At 47.5% G+C, this 16351-nt stretch overlaps 1 protein-coding gene across 1 annotated transcript; it reads left to right on the forward strand.

Moving 5' to 3' along the window:
* Positions 1–3366: 3366 nt before the first annotated feature.
* Positions 3367–4497, forward strand: LOC309796198 (OTU domain-containing protein 6A-like; the record flags this gene model as incomplete). The annotated part of the gene is made up of 1 exon (XM_082609256.1): positions 3367–4497. Exon 1 carries the CDS (start codon positions 3640–3642, stop codon positions 4495–4497), a length of 858 nt encoding a protein of 285 aa, XP_082465382.1. The 5' UTR covers positions 3367–3639.
* Between the last annotated feature and the right edge of the window lie 11854 nt (positions 4498–16351).

The following is a 16351-nucleotide window of genomic DNA, read 5'->3' on the forward strand; positions in this document are numbered from 1 at the left end:
TGCAGTGTGCGGGCTTCTCATTGCGGTGGCTTCTCTTGTTGTGGAGCACGGGCTCTAGGCGCGCGAGCTTCAGTAGTTGTGGCACACGGGCTTAGTTGCTCCGAGGCATGTGGGATCTTCCTGGACCAGGGCTTGAACCTGTGTCCACTGCATTGGCAGGTGGATTCTTAACCAGTGCACCACCAGGGAAGCCCGAACACATTACTTTTTCAGGGAAAAATAAGTGTGTTTCTTTAAATCCACTTGAGTTTGCTTGAACAGGCTCTTTGCTTTGGCCAAGGAGGAGGCAGGCCCTAGGGGCAGATGCACGTGTGTTCCACCGCAGGAATTTCTCCTCTCCAGGCCTGCCCTCCACCTTTACAAGGCGATTTCAGGCTTGCAGAGCTCATGAGGAGTCTCTCGCTCACACGTGGGCATTGTCGGAGGGCACGTACAAGGTCTCTTTGAATCTCATAGATGAATTTACAGCCGTTTCATGAGGGATTCCTCCCGATGGCCCCAGAAGCTATGTTGGGACTGTTCTGCCTGACTTACAGCCAAGAGTCATGTCAAGGCTGCGTGTGGCAGCAGCACAGTGCGGTGGGAAACGTGACACAGACGAGTCAGCCGTGGAATTCTGCAGTGTGACCATCAGCCCAACACTCCCCCTCTCTGGCCCTTCCTTCCTTCATTGCTAAGATGAGGGGATCATTAATTCCATTAAAAGCAGTATAATTTTTTCCTGAAATCGGACCCACAATGGATTTTGAGTTTTGCATCATTTGCAAAGCAGTTTCTGTTTCTTTCTTCTGCTTCTACTGATGCAGAGACCTGAGGCCCACTACAATGCCTTGTCTAAAAGCAGAACCACTAAACCTTGGTGACACAAAGAAATTGCCGCAGAAACTTTGAAATTTAAGAACTTTCTGTTTTGCTTTGTTGTTTGTTGTTTTGACTTTTTACTTTGAGCCAGGTCAAATTTTTAGCCTTGATGTATTTCCCTCACTGATCTTTGAAGAGAGAAGGGAGGTCCCCAGAGGCCAAGGTGGGGAGGGCGATAGGCAGACAGGATGGCAGGGAGCACCGCTTAGAGTTCTGTTAACAAACAAAATTCACCTGAGTGAATTTGAAGATCAATTGGCTTTATTCAGCAATTCACAAATGGGACAGCATCCCATCCACCAAGTAGTGAGGAGCTCCAAGGAACTGTACAAAACGGAAGGTTTTGAAAGGCAGAGAAGGGGTGGGACAAAGAAGTCATCAACAAAATAAGGGGTTATTTCAGACAGAGGTCACCTTCCTTTTGGGGAAGGCAGGGGTCTATGTGGCAGACTACCTCACTAGTGCTGGCCAGGAAATTCCAGACTGACTGGTTAAAGTCACTTTCATGGGATGGGCTAAAACTGCAATTTGGTTACGTATTAAGTCTTGGTTTACTGATGTGGGGCATAGCACACGTGACTTCATTTTGGGTCTGTTGTTTCTTTGTTTAACAGTTCTATTTGAGTAGAATAGGCATGGCAAGAATAAACACAAAATGTTAACAGAGGGCTTCCCCGGTGGCGCAGTGGTTGAGAGTCTGCCTGCCGATGCAGGGGACACGGGTTCGTGCCCCGGTCCGAGAAGATCCCACATGCCGCGGAGCGGCTGGGCCCGTGAGCCATGGCCGCTGAGCCTGCGCGTCCGGAGCCTGTGCTCCGCAACGGGAGAGGCCACAGCGGTGAGAGGCCCGTGTACCGCAAAAAAAAAAAAAAAATGTTCACAGGGGTTTTCTCCCAGGAGAATTATGGAATTTAATTTCTCCAGATTATTGACAGTGAGCATATATTACAGTTTTATTTTATATTGTATTTCAATAAAAACCAATCAGTGTAAAGATTCCTAGATACTGTGAGACTCATTAAAATCATTTTGTAGTATTTTTTTCTGCAAACAAAAAGACCCTTTTTAATTAAGAAAAACATCATTTGAAATTGCAAATGCTTTTCTTTTTTTAATGAAAAAACAATTAGCCATGACTTTTTTCCAGTGAATAAAAATTTCCCTAACAGGCTTGCTCTAAATGTTAAATTTTAAAAATTTCAGTATGGTAGTGCTACCTCCATACACAATAGCTAGCCTGATTAAAAGTTAAAATCTTTCTTGAAACACAGAAAATCATTATAATGAATAATGCAAGTTAAAAAAAATTTAATTCAGTGTTTTCCTGAAAGTAGCTTCATATTTTAAGTACTCATTAGAAAAACGAAGCTGCAAAGTAATTTGTAAAATGAGACCACTACACATCTATCAGAATGACTAAAAATAAAAAATGATGACGACACCAAATGCTGGTGAGGATGCAGAGAAACCTGATTGCGCATACACTGCTGGTGAGAACGCACAATGGTACAACCACTCTGGAAAATAGCTTCTTCACAAACTAAACATACACTTATAATATGACCCAGAAATTGCACTCCTGGGCATTTTTTTCCCAGAGAAATGAAGCCTTGTGCTCACACAAAACACCTGTATATGGATGTTTATAGCAGGGGTTGTAACAACCCCAAACTGGAAACAGCCCAGATGTCCTTCAACAGGTGAATGGTTAAGTGAACTACAGTACATCCATATCATGGAATCCTAGTTAGCACTAAAAACGACTGAAGTTTTGATATATGTAAAAACTTGGACAAATGTCCACTTTCCTCATTTGTAACAGGGAGGAGGTTGTCTCAAGAGCCTTCCTGTTTGGGAATTCACGATACAGATGAGCAGAGTGGGGCAGGATGAGAGCATGTTTGAAAGAGCTTAGGGATTTTATTTTACTTTATTTTATTTTTTAGAACTTTTAGAGATTCAAAATAATCAGAAGGAAGTGGCTTGATGAAGGCCAACTGTCATGCTTCATGGGAGCCCATTTTGGAAGCTGGGAACCCAGGAGAAGGGGAGTTTAGGGTAGGTGCATTCTGTTGGCACAAGACGAAGTCTGCTCAGCTGTAGTGAACTTTAAGGTTGTTGCTTTCTCACACTGAGATGGGACAGGGTGGATTTGAGGCCTAAACTGAAAGGATTCTGTGTTCCCAGGAACATAAGGAAATATCTTGTTCTGATACACAAAATTAAGGGTTCATCAGTCAAGGCAACTAAAGAACTGGAGAGAGCCACATTGCCTCCTGAACACTGGGAGCAATGGGAAGTCCGGTGTCAAGAGCACATTCATCTGGTGTAACAGTATTTGTCATGTGATTCTCAAGCACGACCAGTGTCTGCACTGTGTTCAGGCTAGGAAGTGAAGTACGCAGTTCAGAGCCCACGAAAATCTCCACAAGCTCAGTTGCTGCACATGATGCACCAAGGCGGGATTTTACATCCGGGACAGGAACCCCGCTAAAACCGGAAGCACCCCTTGCTACGGGGTCTACTGGGGGCATACGTAGTGTCTCCCAACAGCCAATCCTAGTGCCAGGAGTGTTTAGGAGGCGTAGCCGTGGAGAGACAGTGGCCAATGGCAGAGAGGGCCGTTAATAGAGTGAGGGCAGCCGCGGGTGAGGGGAAGAGAGTACAGCCGCCACGGGAGGCTGAGGAGCTCTAGCCGGTTGGGTGGTTAGACTGTTGACGCGAACTGTAGCGGTACTTCAGCCACCAAACTTCGATTCTCGCCTGCCCTTAAACATCATGGGAGATGCACAGAGTGAGCATCAGCGGATGTTACGACGCCACAAGCGCGAGAAGGCAGAGCTGCAGGCCCACATTCAGGGCATGAAGAGCTCGGTCCCCAAGAGGGACGAGAAGAGAAGAAAGCAGTTGCTCCTCGATGTGGCCCGCCTCGAGGCCGAGATGGAGCAGAAGCAGCAGCAGGAGCTGCAGAAGTTCCAGGAGAGTTTCCCTGATAACAGCAACCTCGATTCAGTCACTGAAGATCTGGGCAAGCTGGATCTCGAGGACAAGCCTCCTCACCTCTCGAGGGCACAGAGAAGGCGCGAAAGAAAGGTGGCCCTCGAGAGAGAAAGGCAGGAGAGGATGGCCAAGGCTGAGATGGAGCACCTGGCCAGCTTCCGCCATGACGAGGAAATGAAGCTCGACGGCATCCTGTGGGCCAGGAATCTGGAGATGAAGGCTATCCCGGCCGACGGCCACTGCATGTACCGCGCCATCCAAGACCAGCTGGTGTTCTCCGTGACCGTGGAGAGCCTGCGGAGGCGCACCGCCGAGTACATGCGGAAGCATGTCGAGGACTTCCTGCCCTTCTGCAGCGACGCCTGCAGCCGCGACGACTTCTTGAGCTGCTGCGACGACATCGTGCTCAGCGCGTCGTGTGGAGGCCAGCTCGAGCTGAGGGCCCTGTCGCACGTCCTGCAGACCCCCATCGAGGTGATCCAGGCCAACTCGCCCGCCGTCGTCTACGGAGAGGAGTACACCAAGAAGCCGCTCACCCTGGTCTACAGGAGCTACTCCATGTGCGGGGAGCACTACAACTCGGTGAAGCCGCTCGACGCCGGCTCCGTCAGGTGCCTGGCCTGCCGTCTCTTGTAGGCCCGCTGCCGCCATCGCCGTGGCGGCTGCCGTTGGAGCCGAAGCTGCCGCCGCCGCGTCTCCTCAGCAGGCTCCGCTTTTTTCCTTCGGTTTTCTCAGGGTTTTGTTGATTCATTTTACTCAGAGTTCACCCCCTCTCTCCACCCCCGCCCCCCCTTCTTCCCCCCTCGCTCTTCTATCCTCCTCGATCGTCCCTGGGTTGCTTCTTTCACGGGGTTAGGGGAACCGGAGGCCGGTGACCAGGAAGACATCTGCACCGTCCTACCCTAGCGGAGTGACTATGCCAAGTTCCCACCTTTCTTGCTCCGCGGCATGTGGGGTTGGGTCTTCCCCGACCAGGGCTGGAACCCGTGTCCCCAGGATTCTTAACCACTGAGCCACCAGGGAAGCCCTAGTATTTTGTTTTGTTTTTTCATAAAACCTTGTATGGTTGCAAATTAATGACAGTTGTTTAGATGTTTTCTGAATTCTAAATAATGTTTGTTAACTTTAGAAGTTAAATGTAAGCGTTAAATGTAGAAAGTAGATTTACCGAAACTGATAGGCTAGATAAGGCTTGCTCTAAGATGTGAAAGATCTCAATTTAATTTCCTTTATTAAATATAAGAAAGGGCATGACTTTATTCAAGTAGTTGATTCATTTCATTATATCTGCAATTGATGTGAAGTAAGAAGAGACAAACTGATAGGTAGTTTAACTGACTGTGAGGGGTGACATCAACTAGTAAGTTTCCTTTATTCTCAGACATAAAAGGGTATAACGCTGTTCAAGCACTTGGTCCACTTTGTTCTATCTACAACTGGTATGAGTGTGAAAGATCTGAACTTAGTCGTTTTCCTTAATTCTTAGAGATAAAAAGTATTTAAAGAGAGATTTTAAAAAGTATTAAAGTCGTTGATTCATTTTGTTATATCTGCAACTGCTATGAAGCACAAAAAATGAGCAATATACTTTTGTTGATATTTGAGACTTGTTGATATCTGAATTTGCCAAAAAAAAGTAAAAGTGAAATGATTTGCAGTAAACAACTTAAAAAAATTTAACCTTTAGGTCCTGTACTTCAGTGAGATTACTTACATTCATTTAAAAATTCTTTGTACACACCAAATGTTCTAAACTAAAACATACGAAGGGGAAAAGGCGAACAGTAGTTTGTTTAAAGAATAAAAGCAGTTTAAAAAAATACCTGGTTTTCTATTTTTGTATAGCTGACTGAGTTCATATAGAGTTTGTATCCCAGGATCGACTTCAGCAAAGGAATCCTGGAGGGTTAGGGAGCAGGAGGGAAGGGGGAGGACACAGTGACAGATGAGGCTTTTGGAAGGAGGAATGGGCCTGCAGTCCTGATGGTGGTCTGGAGTGGAATATCTCCCAGGGAAGGATATAGGGAGGAATAAGATAGTTGAAGCTATCCTGAGTTGATGTTTCACTCAGTGAAAACATCATGAAATGGCTCCAGTTAAGGATGTTCTCATTGCTATGCATGACAAAGTACTTGCACTTTCAAAAACTTGCCAGTCCAGGGCTAGTTGCAGGAGGGAAAGAAGTGCCACTGTTTTTTTCTTTTTTTTTTTTTTTTGAAGGCAGGGTGTGTGTTGGGGGGAATCTCTTTTCAAAATGCAAATATAGAAATCCTGCCAGATAGCTCGCTGTGTAAATGTGTGCATCAGATACATTTTCAGATAGCCAGCTGTCTGAGAAGAGGAAGTCCCTGAGAAAACTAGGTATTTGGACGCATTGTGAGAAGAGCGCCTTTTATAGGGATGAGAATGCTGGCTGGGGAAGGAAGAATAGGCCAGGAAGGGAGGCATAATCTGTAGAAGGGGGCCTGGCTGGGACAAAGGGTGAAAACTGGGGAAGGGGTCAGTCTAGGAGGATGAATGGGCCGTGGCAGGGGAAAGGGGAACAGGCAGAAGAAGGGGAGACGGCGAGGTAAGGACACCTGTGTGGACTGGGGCACAGGGTGAAGAAGGAGGCCAGGCTAGGAAGGGGATAATGGAGCGGGGGCTGCTTAGGGAAGGAGGACTCGGCTGGTCAAGGGAAAGAGGCTTAGTTGAGTTAGGAGGCAAAGGATGAGAGAGGAATCCTTGAGTGTTAAAGGGTAAAAACCCTGGGGAATGGCACCTGACCAGGGAAAGAGATCTGGCTGGGAAAGTAGGCTTAAGCTGGGGAAGAGGGTGAGGCTGGGGAAGGGGCCTGGATGTGGGAAGGGGCCTGTCTTGTAAAAGGAGCAGAGACTTGATAGGGTGGCACAAGCTGAGGATGGGAGACTGGCTGGGCTGGGGGAGATTGGGGGGAGAAAATATCCTGGCAGGGAAAGGTGGCCTGCCTGGGGAGGGGCTCTGGCAGGGGAATGGGGCCTGGGAAGGAGGCACAGGCAAGGAAAGGAAGCTGGTGGCGGGAGAGGTTCGAATGCTGAGACCAACATAGGCTGGGCATGGGATAATCGGTGGGTTGATGGACCTGCCTGGAAGAGGGGGATTAGCAGGTGGGGAGGGCCTGCTAGGGCAGGGATCCTGCCTGGGAAGGAAGGCGTGTGTCCTGGCTGAGGGAGGGCACATGGTTGAGGAAAGGGACCTAGCTGGGGGCACAGGCTAGGGATGGGGAAAAGGTCTGGCTGAGGAGGGGGAATAAGCTAGGGGAGGGGTTTGGTTGAGGAAGGGGTATACCGGTTGAGGAAAGGTACCTTACTGGGAAGGAGGCCCGCCTAGGGAAATGAGCTTAGACTGGGGGAGAGGCTGTTAGGTCCCTGGGTGAAGAGAGCCTGGCTGTGGGGAGGAGTCTGGCTGGGAAAGACTTCCCAGCTGGGGGCATGTGTGTGTGAAGGGGTCCCGGCAGGGAAATGTCACATGGTTGGGGAGGGGACTTTACTGGTGTTGGAGAGCTGAGAGAGGAGGATGCTTGGCCAGGGAAGGAGGCCTTTTTTTTTTTTTTTTTTCTGGGGGTGGCAGAAGTGTGTTTGTTCTGGGTCCACCCACCGAGCCAATTAGGGTGCTGGGGGTGCGAAGCGGATGTAAAGGGTGGGCCGAGACAGTCCCGGGGACGGCCTAGGCCTCCACGGCCCGGCCGTTGATGATGCGGATGTGGCGGATGATGTCGTGGATGGCTTCTGACGTGGTGCCCTGGCCCCCGATGTCTGGGGTGTGCATATTTTCATTGTCCATGGATGCCAAGACGGCCTTGCGGGTGGAGGTGGCGTAGGAGTGGAGCTTGAGGTGGTCGAGCATCATGCGACTTGGCACTGGCTATGAAAGGCCAGTGAAGGGGGAACTCCTTGGAAAAGTGGTCCAGCTGAAAAGGGAAAAGGCTGGGCACAAGCACCTGGCTATCAGAAGGAGGCCCTTTCTGGAGAAGGGGTCCCGTGAGGGCAAGGGGACACAGGGTTGAAAAGGGGCTTTGCCTGGGGAAGGGTAGCCTGGCTAAGGAGGCTGTCAACAGGGTCTCAGGTCGGGGAACAGGCCCTGGCTGGGTGAGGGGCCTGCGAGCAGAAGGGTCCTGCATGGGGAATAACACAGGCTGGGGTTGAGGCCTGCCTGGGGAGGGGAGGCTGGCAGCATAGGACGGTAAAGAGGCTGGGCTGTGGCCCAGGGTGGGAAAACTTCCAGGCAAGTGGCTAGAGGCTGGAGAGTTGGACACAGGCTGGTAAGATGGCTGGTTTAGAAAGGGGGCCAATGCCAAGAAGGAGGCATAGGCTGAGGAAGAGGCTCTGGCTGGGGAAAGGGGCCTGGCCGGGCAAGGGGGCATAGGCTGGGGAAGGAAAAGCAAGTTGGGTCAGGGAGCCTGGGCACGGGCTGGCGGGGGTGGGTGGGTGGGTAAGAAGCTGGGGCAGGGGCCGAGGCAGGGGCCTGGGTAGGGTTACTGCAAAAGAGGATACTGGCTGGGAATGTGACTCCGCTGGGGCGAGGGTCTAGGTGGGTATAGGGGAAGCCTGCCTAGGAGGGGAAGGGAACCAGGCTGGGGAGGTAGCCTTGGCCAGGGAAGGGGGCATAGGTAGCTGGGGAGGCAGGTATAAACGGACAAGGAGAGCCCGGCTGAGAAGAGGGCCTGGCTGGCTTGGAAGCACAGGCAGGTTAAGGGCTTCTGATGGGGGATGGGCTTATCTGCTGGGGCAGGGTGCATAATGTGGGGAAATGGGACTACCTGGGGAAGGGGGCCTGGCTCCAAGGTGGTATAGACTGAGGAGCAGGGTTAGGGAAGTGAGGAAGAGGGAATAGGCTGGTGACAAGGACCAGGGGCCTGGTTGGTATAGGGTATGAATTGGTATAAGGTGAAAAGGGGATTCCTGGCTTTTGCATGGGGAAGGGCTAGGGAGTGGCACCTGGCTAGGGGAGGAGGCACTCGCTAGGGAAGTTATCTGCACATAAAGTTGGGAGGGGCTGGATGCAGAGGGGGCACTGTTGTGAAGGCAGGGTGCACTGGCCAAGGAAGGGGGCATGGCCGCGGAAGAGGGCATAGGTTGGTGAAGAGGGCACTGCCTGGATAATGTGGGCCTTGCTGGGAGTGGGGGGAGGGCCTGGTGCTGCCCACGGAATTCTGCCCAGCAGAAGGCAGCAAACAAACCAGCAGAGTCCCATTTTACAGGCTTCTTTCTCCCTAAATACAAGAGAAATAACTATTTCTGTCTAGGGAACCCTTAAGATCTCACTGGGCCTGTCCCAGCTTCCTCCACTGGGTCTGCCTTCAGCTGGAAGGATGGGGAAGAGTAAACCCAGGCCAGATTCCAACCAGGCCCAGAGCACAAGCCAAGAAGGGGCCTTCGCTGTGGGATCTGGCAGGACATGAGGGATTTGCAGTCTGTTCCATTTTGTAACAGTGACCACAGTCACTGAGGACAGTTGACTGTTCTGGGCAATTGTGTGTGCAAAAGCCATGGGGTACTGTTCCCAAAGGGGTTCAATTCCAGAAGCAGCTTTCATTCATTTACTTACCATTCTTCATTTACTCCTCATGATCATGCACTTTTGCCTTAGCAGCCAAAGACAAGGACACCTATCTGGATTTGAAGCCCAGCTCATATACCCGCTTCCTAGCTTTGTGACTTGGATTAAGTCATCTAATCTTTCTGGGCTTCAGTTACCTCATCAGTAACATGGGACAGTTAATGCCCGTCTTAGAGGTATCTCTTGGGATGTTAGGTACATTAAATGAAAATATGTATAAAATGTGCAATAAATGTATCATTACCTAGGGGCCTAACACTATAACACTATCAGCTGTGGCAGCAACCACCCCTTCACTCTGTCTACAGTAATTTTGGAGCCACTTGGCCTCTTCCCGCAGGTCCTACAGTGGAAGCCAAAACTTCTTGGGCTGCAGCGTGAAAGCAAATCCCACTGGGGCTTACCAGAGTGTCCTCTTGGGGACAGGGGGGCCTGTGTGCGGGGACTCCTCAGGCCAGTCAGTATCTTCCTTCCTTCCACCCTTTTTCTACACACACACATAGACATGCGTATTTAAAAAAAACCAAACTGGTATCATTCTATTTGAACTACTTTTTTTTTTTTTTAACTTAACAATACATTATAAGCATTTCCTTCTCTCCTTAGTCTTCAATACGATGATTTGAATGCCTGCATTCTAGCCTGTGAATGTGCCACAATTTATTTGTCCTATTCTATTGCTGGACATTTAGATTGCTTTCAGTTTCTCACTGCGACAAATATGCGACTGTAATATCCTTGTAGCTGAGTCTTTGTCTATATTTCTGATTATTCCCCTTTGATAAGATTTCTAGAAGTGATCTAGGTCCAAAGGAGAGGCTTTTAATGCATACTGGTAAATTGCCCTCCAGAAAGAGTGAGCCAATGTACACTCGCAGGGTGTGAGAGTGTTATTTTCCCATATAGTTGCAAACACTGAAAATTATCATCTTTGCTCATTTGTTAGGTGAAAGATGCTGTATTAGTTGACCCTTTGTTGATTACTAGTAAGGTAGAATATTCCTCTAAGTATTTGTTAGCATGTCTATTTCATTCATGCTGGAACAAATAATTCTTAATTTATTGCCTGTTCCTGACATTTGCTTAATTTTTTATGGGTAAGTTTGTCTTCTTCTTACGGATTTTTAATAGGTCCTTCCACTTTTCATTCGGATATTTTTTAAAAACAGTTTTTCCCGTACATTATTAGGCTCTCAGTGTTGTTTCTGACTTTTTGCGTGTGCTCAAGTTTAAAATTGTAATGGGGTCTATCTATCGATCTTTTTCTTTATGGTTTCTGTCTTGGTATCTTGCTTAGAAAGGGCTTCCCCATCCCGAGGTTGGATCAATATTCGTATATACTTTCAAGTTTTTTATGCTTTCTCTTTATATTTAACACTATTTAACATATCCACCTGGAAATTACTTGGGTGGAAGACAAGGACATAAATTGATTTTCTCCAATTATAGTAATTAACCAGTTAGCCCAACACCACTTACTGAATAATCCACCATTTCACCACTGATTTCAAGTGCCACCTTCCACATATATGACATTCTTATGAGAGGGTAAATCTCGTTTCAGCCAGTCACACAGAATAACTGCATTCCAGTGACCTCCATGTGAAACTGCCAGCTGTCCATTCATCCATTCACTCCATATTTACTGAAGAGAATGGTGATAAACAGTAGAGGTAGAGAGATAAAGATCCAGTCCCAGCGCTCACCATCTAGTAGAAATGGCAGATGGGAAAATAGACAGAAATAAACAGAAGGCAGCATGACCAGTGCTGTGATGAAAGGAAGCACAGAGGAAGGACACTTCATCAGACCTGGGGTGGCAGGGAGGCTTAGGAGGAGCTCGCAGAGGACACAGCCAGAGCAAAGGCAGGAGTGAAAGAACAGGGTGTCGGGACTTCCCTGGTGGCCCAGAGGTTGGGACTTTGCCTTCCAATGCAGGGGGTGAGGGTTCGATCCCTGGTCGGGAAGCTGGGATCCCACGTGCCTTGAGGCCAACAAACCAAAACACAAAAGGGAAGCAGTGTTGTAACAAATTCAATAAAGACTTTAAAAAAAAATGGTCCACATTAAAAAAAAAAAAAAAAAAAAAGAACATGGTGTGTCCGTGTTCAGTGGAGCTGGAGGATAGAGGTGACAGGTGAGGGAGCTGTGGGAAAGAAGCTGCAGAGGGAGGCTGGCATGGTCTCCCAGCTTTAGTAACCATCGGTTTTACTCATAATATTACAAATTAAATAAATACACATTGAATGAGATACCATTTTTCATCAGTCAGATTAGCAAAGAAGTCAAGTTTGATAATATGCTGTGTTGATGGGAGAATGCAGAAACAGGCATTCTCAAACATACTGTTTCCCTTGTACATGACTAAAGAATATATTTTAAATGATACTATTGGTTGCTTTTGAGGAGGGGGACCAAGTTGCTGGGGGAAAAGGATGGGACGGAGCTTTGCACTGTGTGATCTCTTAAATGGCTGATATTTTGAACTATATGAGTTAATCAATAAATCTAAACCTAACTAACTCGCTAAATAAAACGCACATAGCTTTTGAACTGGCAGTCCATATCCAGGGACCTATACTACAGGTATACGTATTATACGGCAGTATATTTCAAGGCTATTCATTAGAGTGTTGTTTGTGCAAGTAAAACTCTAGATACAACCTAAATATCCTCAGTGAGGACTAGCTGAGTAAATTTTGGATCATCCATATGAATTGTTTCCTCTAGGGAGAGGGAAAGAAATGGGTGGGTGGGAGGAGGAAGGTGTTGAGCTTCTTCCTTTTAAACTATGTCCTTCGATAGAGTTGGATTTTTTTATTGCAAGGCTATGTATCTCCTCATTCTCTCTCCTGCCAGCCCCTGGCAACCAACATTCTACTCTCTGTCTCTCAATTTGACTACTCTATGTACCTCATATAAGTGGACTCATACAATATTTGTCCTTTTGTGACTGGCTTATTTCACATAGCATAATGTCTTCAAGGTTCATCCACGTTGTAGCAGGTGTCAGAATTTCCTTTTTAAAGCTGAATAATAGTCCATCGTGTGTATATACCACATTTTGTTTATCCATTATATCATTGAATTTTTAAGTAGAAAGTTGTATCTATGTATCATCTAAAACCTAGAAAAAAATGATTTCAAAACACTATTTCCTTTCTTCCTCTTCCTCTGGGATAATTTAAATATCATAGGAATTATCTGCTCCTTGAAAGTTTGAAATAGTCCATTCACTTGTGAAACTGCGCCTGGACCTTTTTTTGAAGTGAGACTCTGACAGTCAGGTAGAGTCCTTGGAAGAAAAGCTATGCTGTGTAAAACAACCATAATTTATCTAAAATAGATAGGGACAAAAATTAGACAAAACAGTCAGGAGGTAAAGAGTAAATGTGAAATTTTTCTTATCTCTCAGAGGGTGAATCAAAGATACCATTTCAGTTTTGAAGATGAAAAATTGAGAATTGTAGGCTTAAGCGTGGGGCTTACCGTCATAAAAATAACCACCAGTAGAACTAAAAGCGAATTGCCTATGCTCCCATTTAGAAGATTAAAAAAAAAAAGAATAAAGGAAAGAGAAAACCTAGCCCTTGGAGCAACAGATAGAAAACAAGGGAAACAGAAATAGTGAACTGGCCTTTTGTCATGGGGTCGGGGAGGGCGTGGGAGGAGCCAGGTAGCTTCTGCCTTTTTTTCCTGGCGTCTTCATTTTTACTTTGGTTTAAATTATTTTGCATATGGAGATACCAAGGTTGTGCTCTGCGTCTGTGGCCTGTTCCTACTTGGAAAAAGAAGACATCTTCTTATCTCATTTTGATTCTGTTTTAGTTTGGTGGGTATCTCCTAGGGGGATTATGCATATGCTCATTAACTCAGCCATCAAGTCCCAACTTGACTTTGAATAGGAAAGATGTGCCCCTTAAATATGTTTACTGCTCCTGAATTAATCTTGCCAAAACAGTGTGTTAACCATTGACCTAGATGATCTCTGTAGGCCCTTCCAGCTCCCTCTGTGCCTGTCTTGGTTTCTCTGTCTCTCTATCTCTCTGTCTCTGTCTCTGTCTCTCTCCTTCACACACACACACACACACACTCACACAAATCTAGGAACTGTCTCTGAACATTGTGTATGACCCCACAACACTACATGGCAGAAACAATAGGGAAGCAGTCTTGGTTTGGCGTAAGAAAGAAATGTTTTGATAATCAGAGCTATTCAAAGATATGAAAAACCATCTCACAAGGTGGTGAGTTCTCTGTTATTGGAGATGTGTAAGCCCAGGCTGGATAGCCACCACCTCAGAGGTTTTCAGGCCATTCAAGCGTCTAATGGGGATTTAGAAGAAATTTGAAAACAAAAGAGGTTTCTTTTACTTAGAGGTGGGGAGTGAGCCAGAAGAGAACCACAGAAGCCCCTGGGCATGGGGAAGGCCTGGGCCGGGAGCTGGGGGAGCACTAAAGGAGATTTGCCAGGCCTCTTTTACTCAGTTGAGTCCTCTTTCTAGGACCACAGAAATGTTCATCCCTCCCCCAGGGATGGCCCTGATGAGTCTTGAGTTTGGAAACACAACAGTATTGTGGAGCTGCAGGAATAGCCTAAGGTGGAGACACCACAACTGCAATGTTGACTCCAGCCCTTGTTCCTAAGTGCAAAACTACCGGTTGAGCGGGCTTGCAGAGTTGCCCAAGGGACCTGTTCTAATGAATAGCCTAGAAACACTGGAATACATTCTCAAGTGTGTAAATAGTGCTTCTGACATATTTGAGGGGGCTTGAAAACAGTTTAAGTATCCTAATCAGTTCAACCAAATACACTGAGTATCTCTACTAGCAGGCACTGCTGGCTGGGTAGGGGCCCCAAAATAATTAAGACTGAGTTTGTGCTCTCCATGGCAGCCTCACGGCCTCGGAGATGAGAAGCACACAAATCCAAGTGACTGCCAACCCAAGGCCCAGCCTTAAGTGCTGTGGTCCAGTTAAGAAGATGAGGAAGTGAAGTGGGAATGCTCTGGGCCAGCTTGGAGTAGGGAGGAAGAGGGAACGGGAAGCTCGGAAAGTTCATCTCAGATTTAGGGGGGAAGCCCTCAAGGGAAGAGCGTCCCAGGCTGTGAGGTCCCCAGGAGGCAAACACCAGAGGTGGCAGTGGGCGAGACACGAGTAAAGAAGGGTTGTTCGCATCTCCAGCCTCTGTTTCCCTCCATTGCCACAAAAGCCTCCAATCTCCTTTTTGGGGGTGCGAACCCCTGTCACCCTCTTGGGGTGACAGCGGTTCACCTCCAGGACCCTCCCCTTTCAGGTCTGCCAATCAAAGCACCGATTCTTCCGGGCCACAGTGATTGGCTCAAGGTGAATCTATGGCTTGGGCCTGCCCAATCAGAGTGAAGCCCATGAGCACACGCGCTCTGTTGCTCCTTTGAGCCTGTGAGAAACAGAATCCGGAGCCCCTGCCGTCTTGCATCTGTGGGAGCTGGCGGGGGAGGGACTGCATTGACCAGGGTGGCCGAGGTGAAGCCACCAAGGTTCATCACCAAATTGAGTCACCTCCTAGGAAGAGGCTAATAAGGCTTTCCTGGAATTGGAGGTGAGTTCACAGTTCTTGCAAAATCACGTCAGAATTTTGTTTGAAACAAAAGCGGAAGGAAATGGGGAGCGGCAGCGGTGTTTTCCCATGTCCACGAAGCCGCTTTATCTGGGCTTCTCAGCTACCTTGAAACCAAGAACGGGCTACTCGGGGTATTCTAGCCCCTGGGGAGCGGGCTCTCTAAGGAGTAAGTGAGAACTCGGGGGCCTGTGGCAGTCTGATGTGAATGAGTGTTTGTCCATTCCCAGGAATGCAAGCATCCCTGAGGGGTCCTGGGAGTAACCGGGTTCTGATCCCGGTCATGAGTTTCTGATCATGAGCTGCCTTCCCGTAGGGCCCAGATTCAGTGACCAGCCACATCCGAGAAGAGAGAATATTTCTGCCACTTGCTCCATCCTTTGTGGAAAAAAATCTTCTGTACTCAGGAGTTAGAATGTTACCCTAGGGGCAGTAGAATCCGTTAAAAGTTTGTTTTTCAGAAGGAATGAGACATCAGAGCTATGCTTTAGAGATAAGGAATCTTAGGGGAAAGAATGGATTGCAAGGAGAGAGATTGGAGGCAAGAAGCTGATTTGAGAGGCTGTCTTTTCATCCATGACAGACGACGCTGACGTGGCCTGGGGCTGTGGCGGCAGGGAGAGAACAGGGGACCAAAGTGATGGACACTGGGAGTAGAATTAACATTTGTTTTAGGAGGAGGGTAAAGACAAAGACAGGATCAGAGGTGATTCCCTGGTTTGTGGCTGGAGTATCTCAGGAAAAGGTCCACTGAGATAGGCCCTTAAAAATCCCTTCAATTACCAATCAAGTAGAGTGTCCCCAGTTTCACGTATACAACCTTTGTACACTAAAGCTTTTTGTACCTCTGAGCCAAACTGAAAGGAGCATATGAGTGAGCACAGACTATCTTAGAAAGGATACACAAGTAACTCCAAGGAGTCCAACTCAGCAGCTGAGAATAGGGTGTAAAAGCACTGATTATTCAAAATATAAATAGAGTTTAAAATTTTAAGTATATAATCAAATTTTAAGAATAAAAGCAGTACGGGATTTCCCGGGTGGTCCAGTGGTCAGGACTCCACGCTTTCACTGCCAAGGGCCCGAGTTCAATCCCTGGTCAGGGAACTAAGATCCCACAAGCCGCATGGCACAGCCAAATAAATAAATAAATAAAAGCAGTAGCAAGACAAGAGTGTGTCACCCATCAGTACTGTCACCAAGCTCAGATTTTTTCAGTTGATAATAATAAGACAGGAGCTTCAGCAGGACAATGCAGGGAGGGCTCTACACCCTTCCTCCTGTAGTTCTCTAGTAGGTAACTATTTGACCACA

The sequence above is a fragment of the Mesoplodon mirus genome (assembly GCF_964341445.2).
Source record: "Mesoplodon mirus genome assembly, chromosome: X".
In the NCBI taxonomy this organism is placed as follows: Eukaryota; Metazoa; Chordata; class Mammalia; order Artiodactyla; family Ziphiidae; genus Mesoplodon; species Mesoplodon mirus.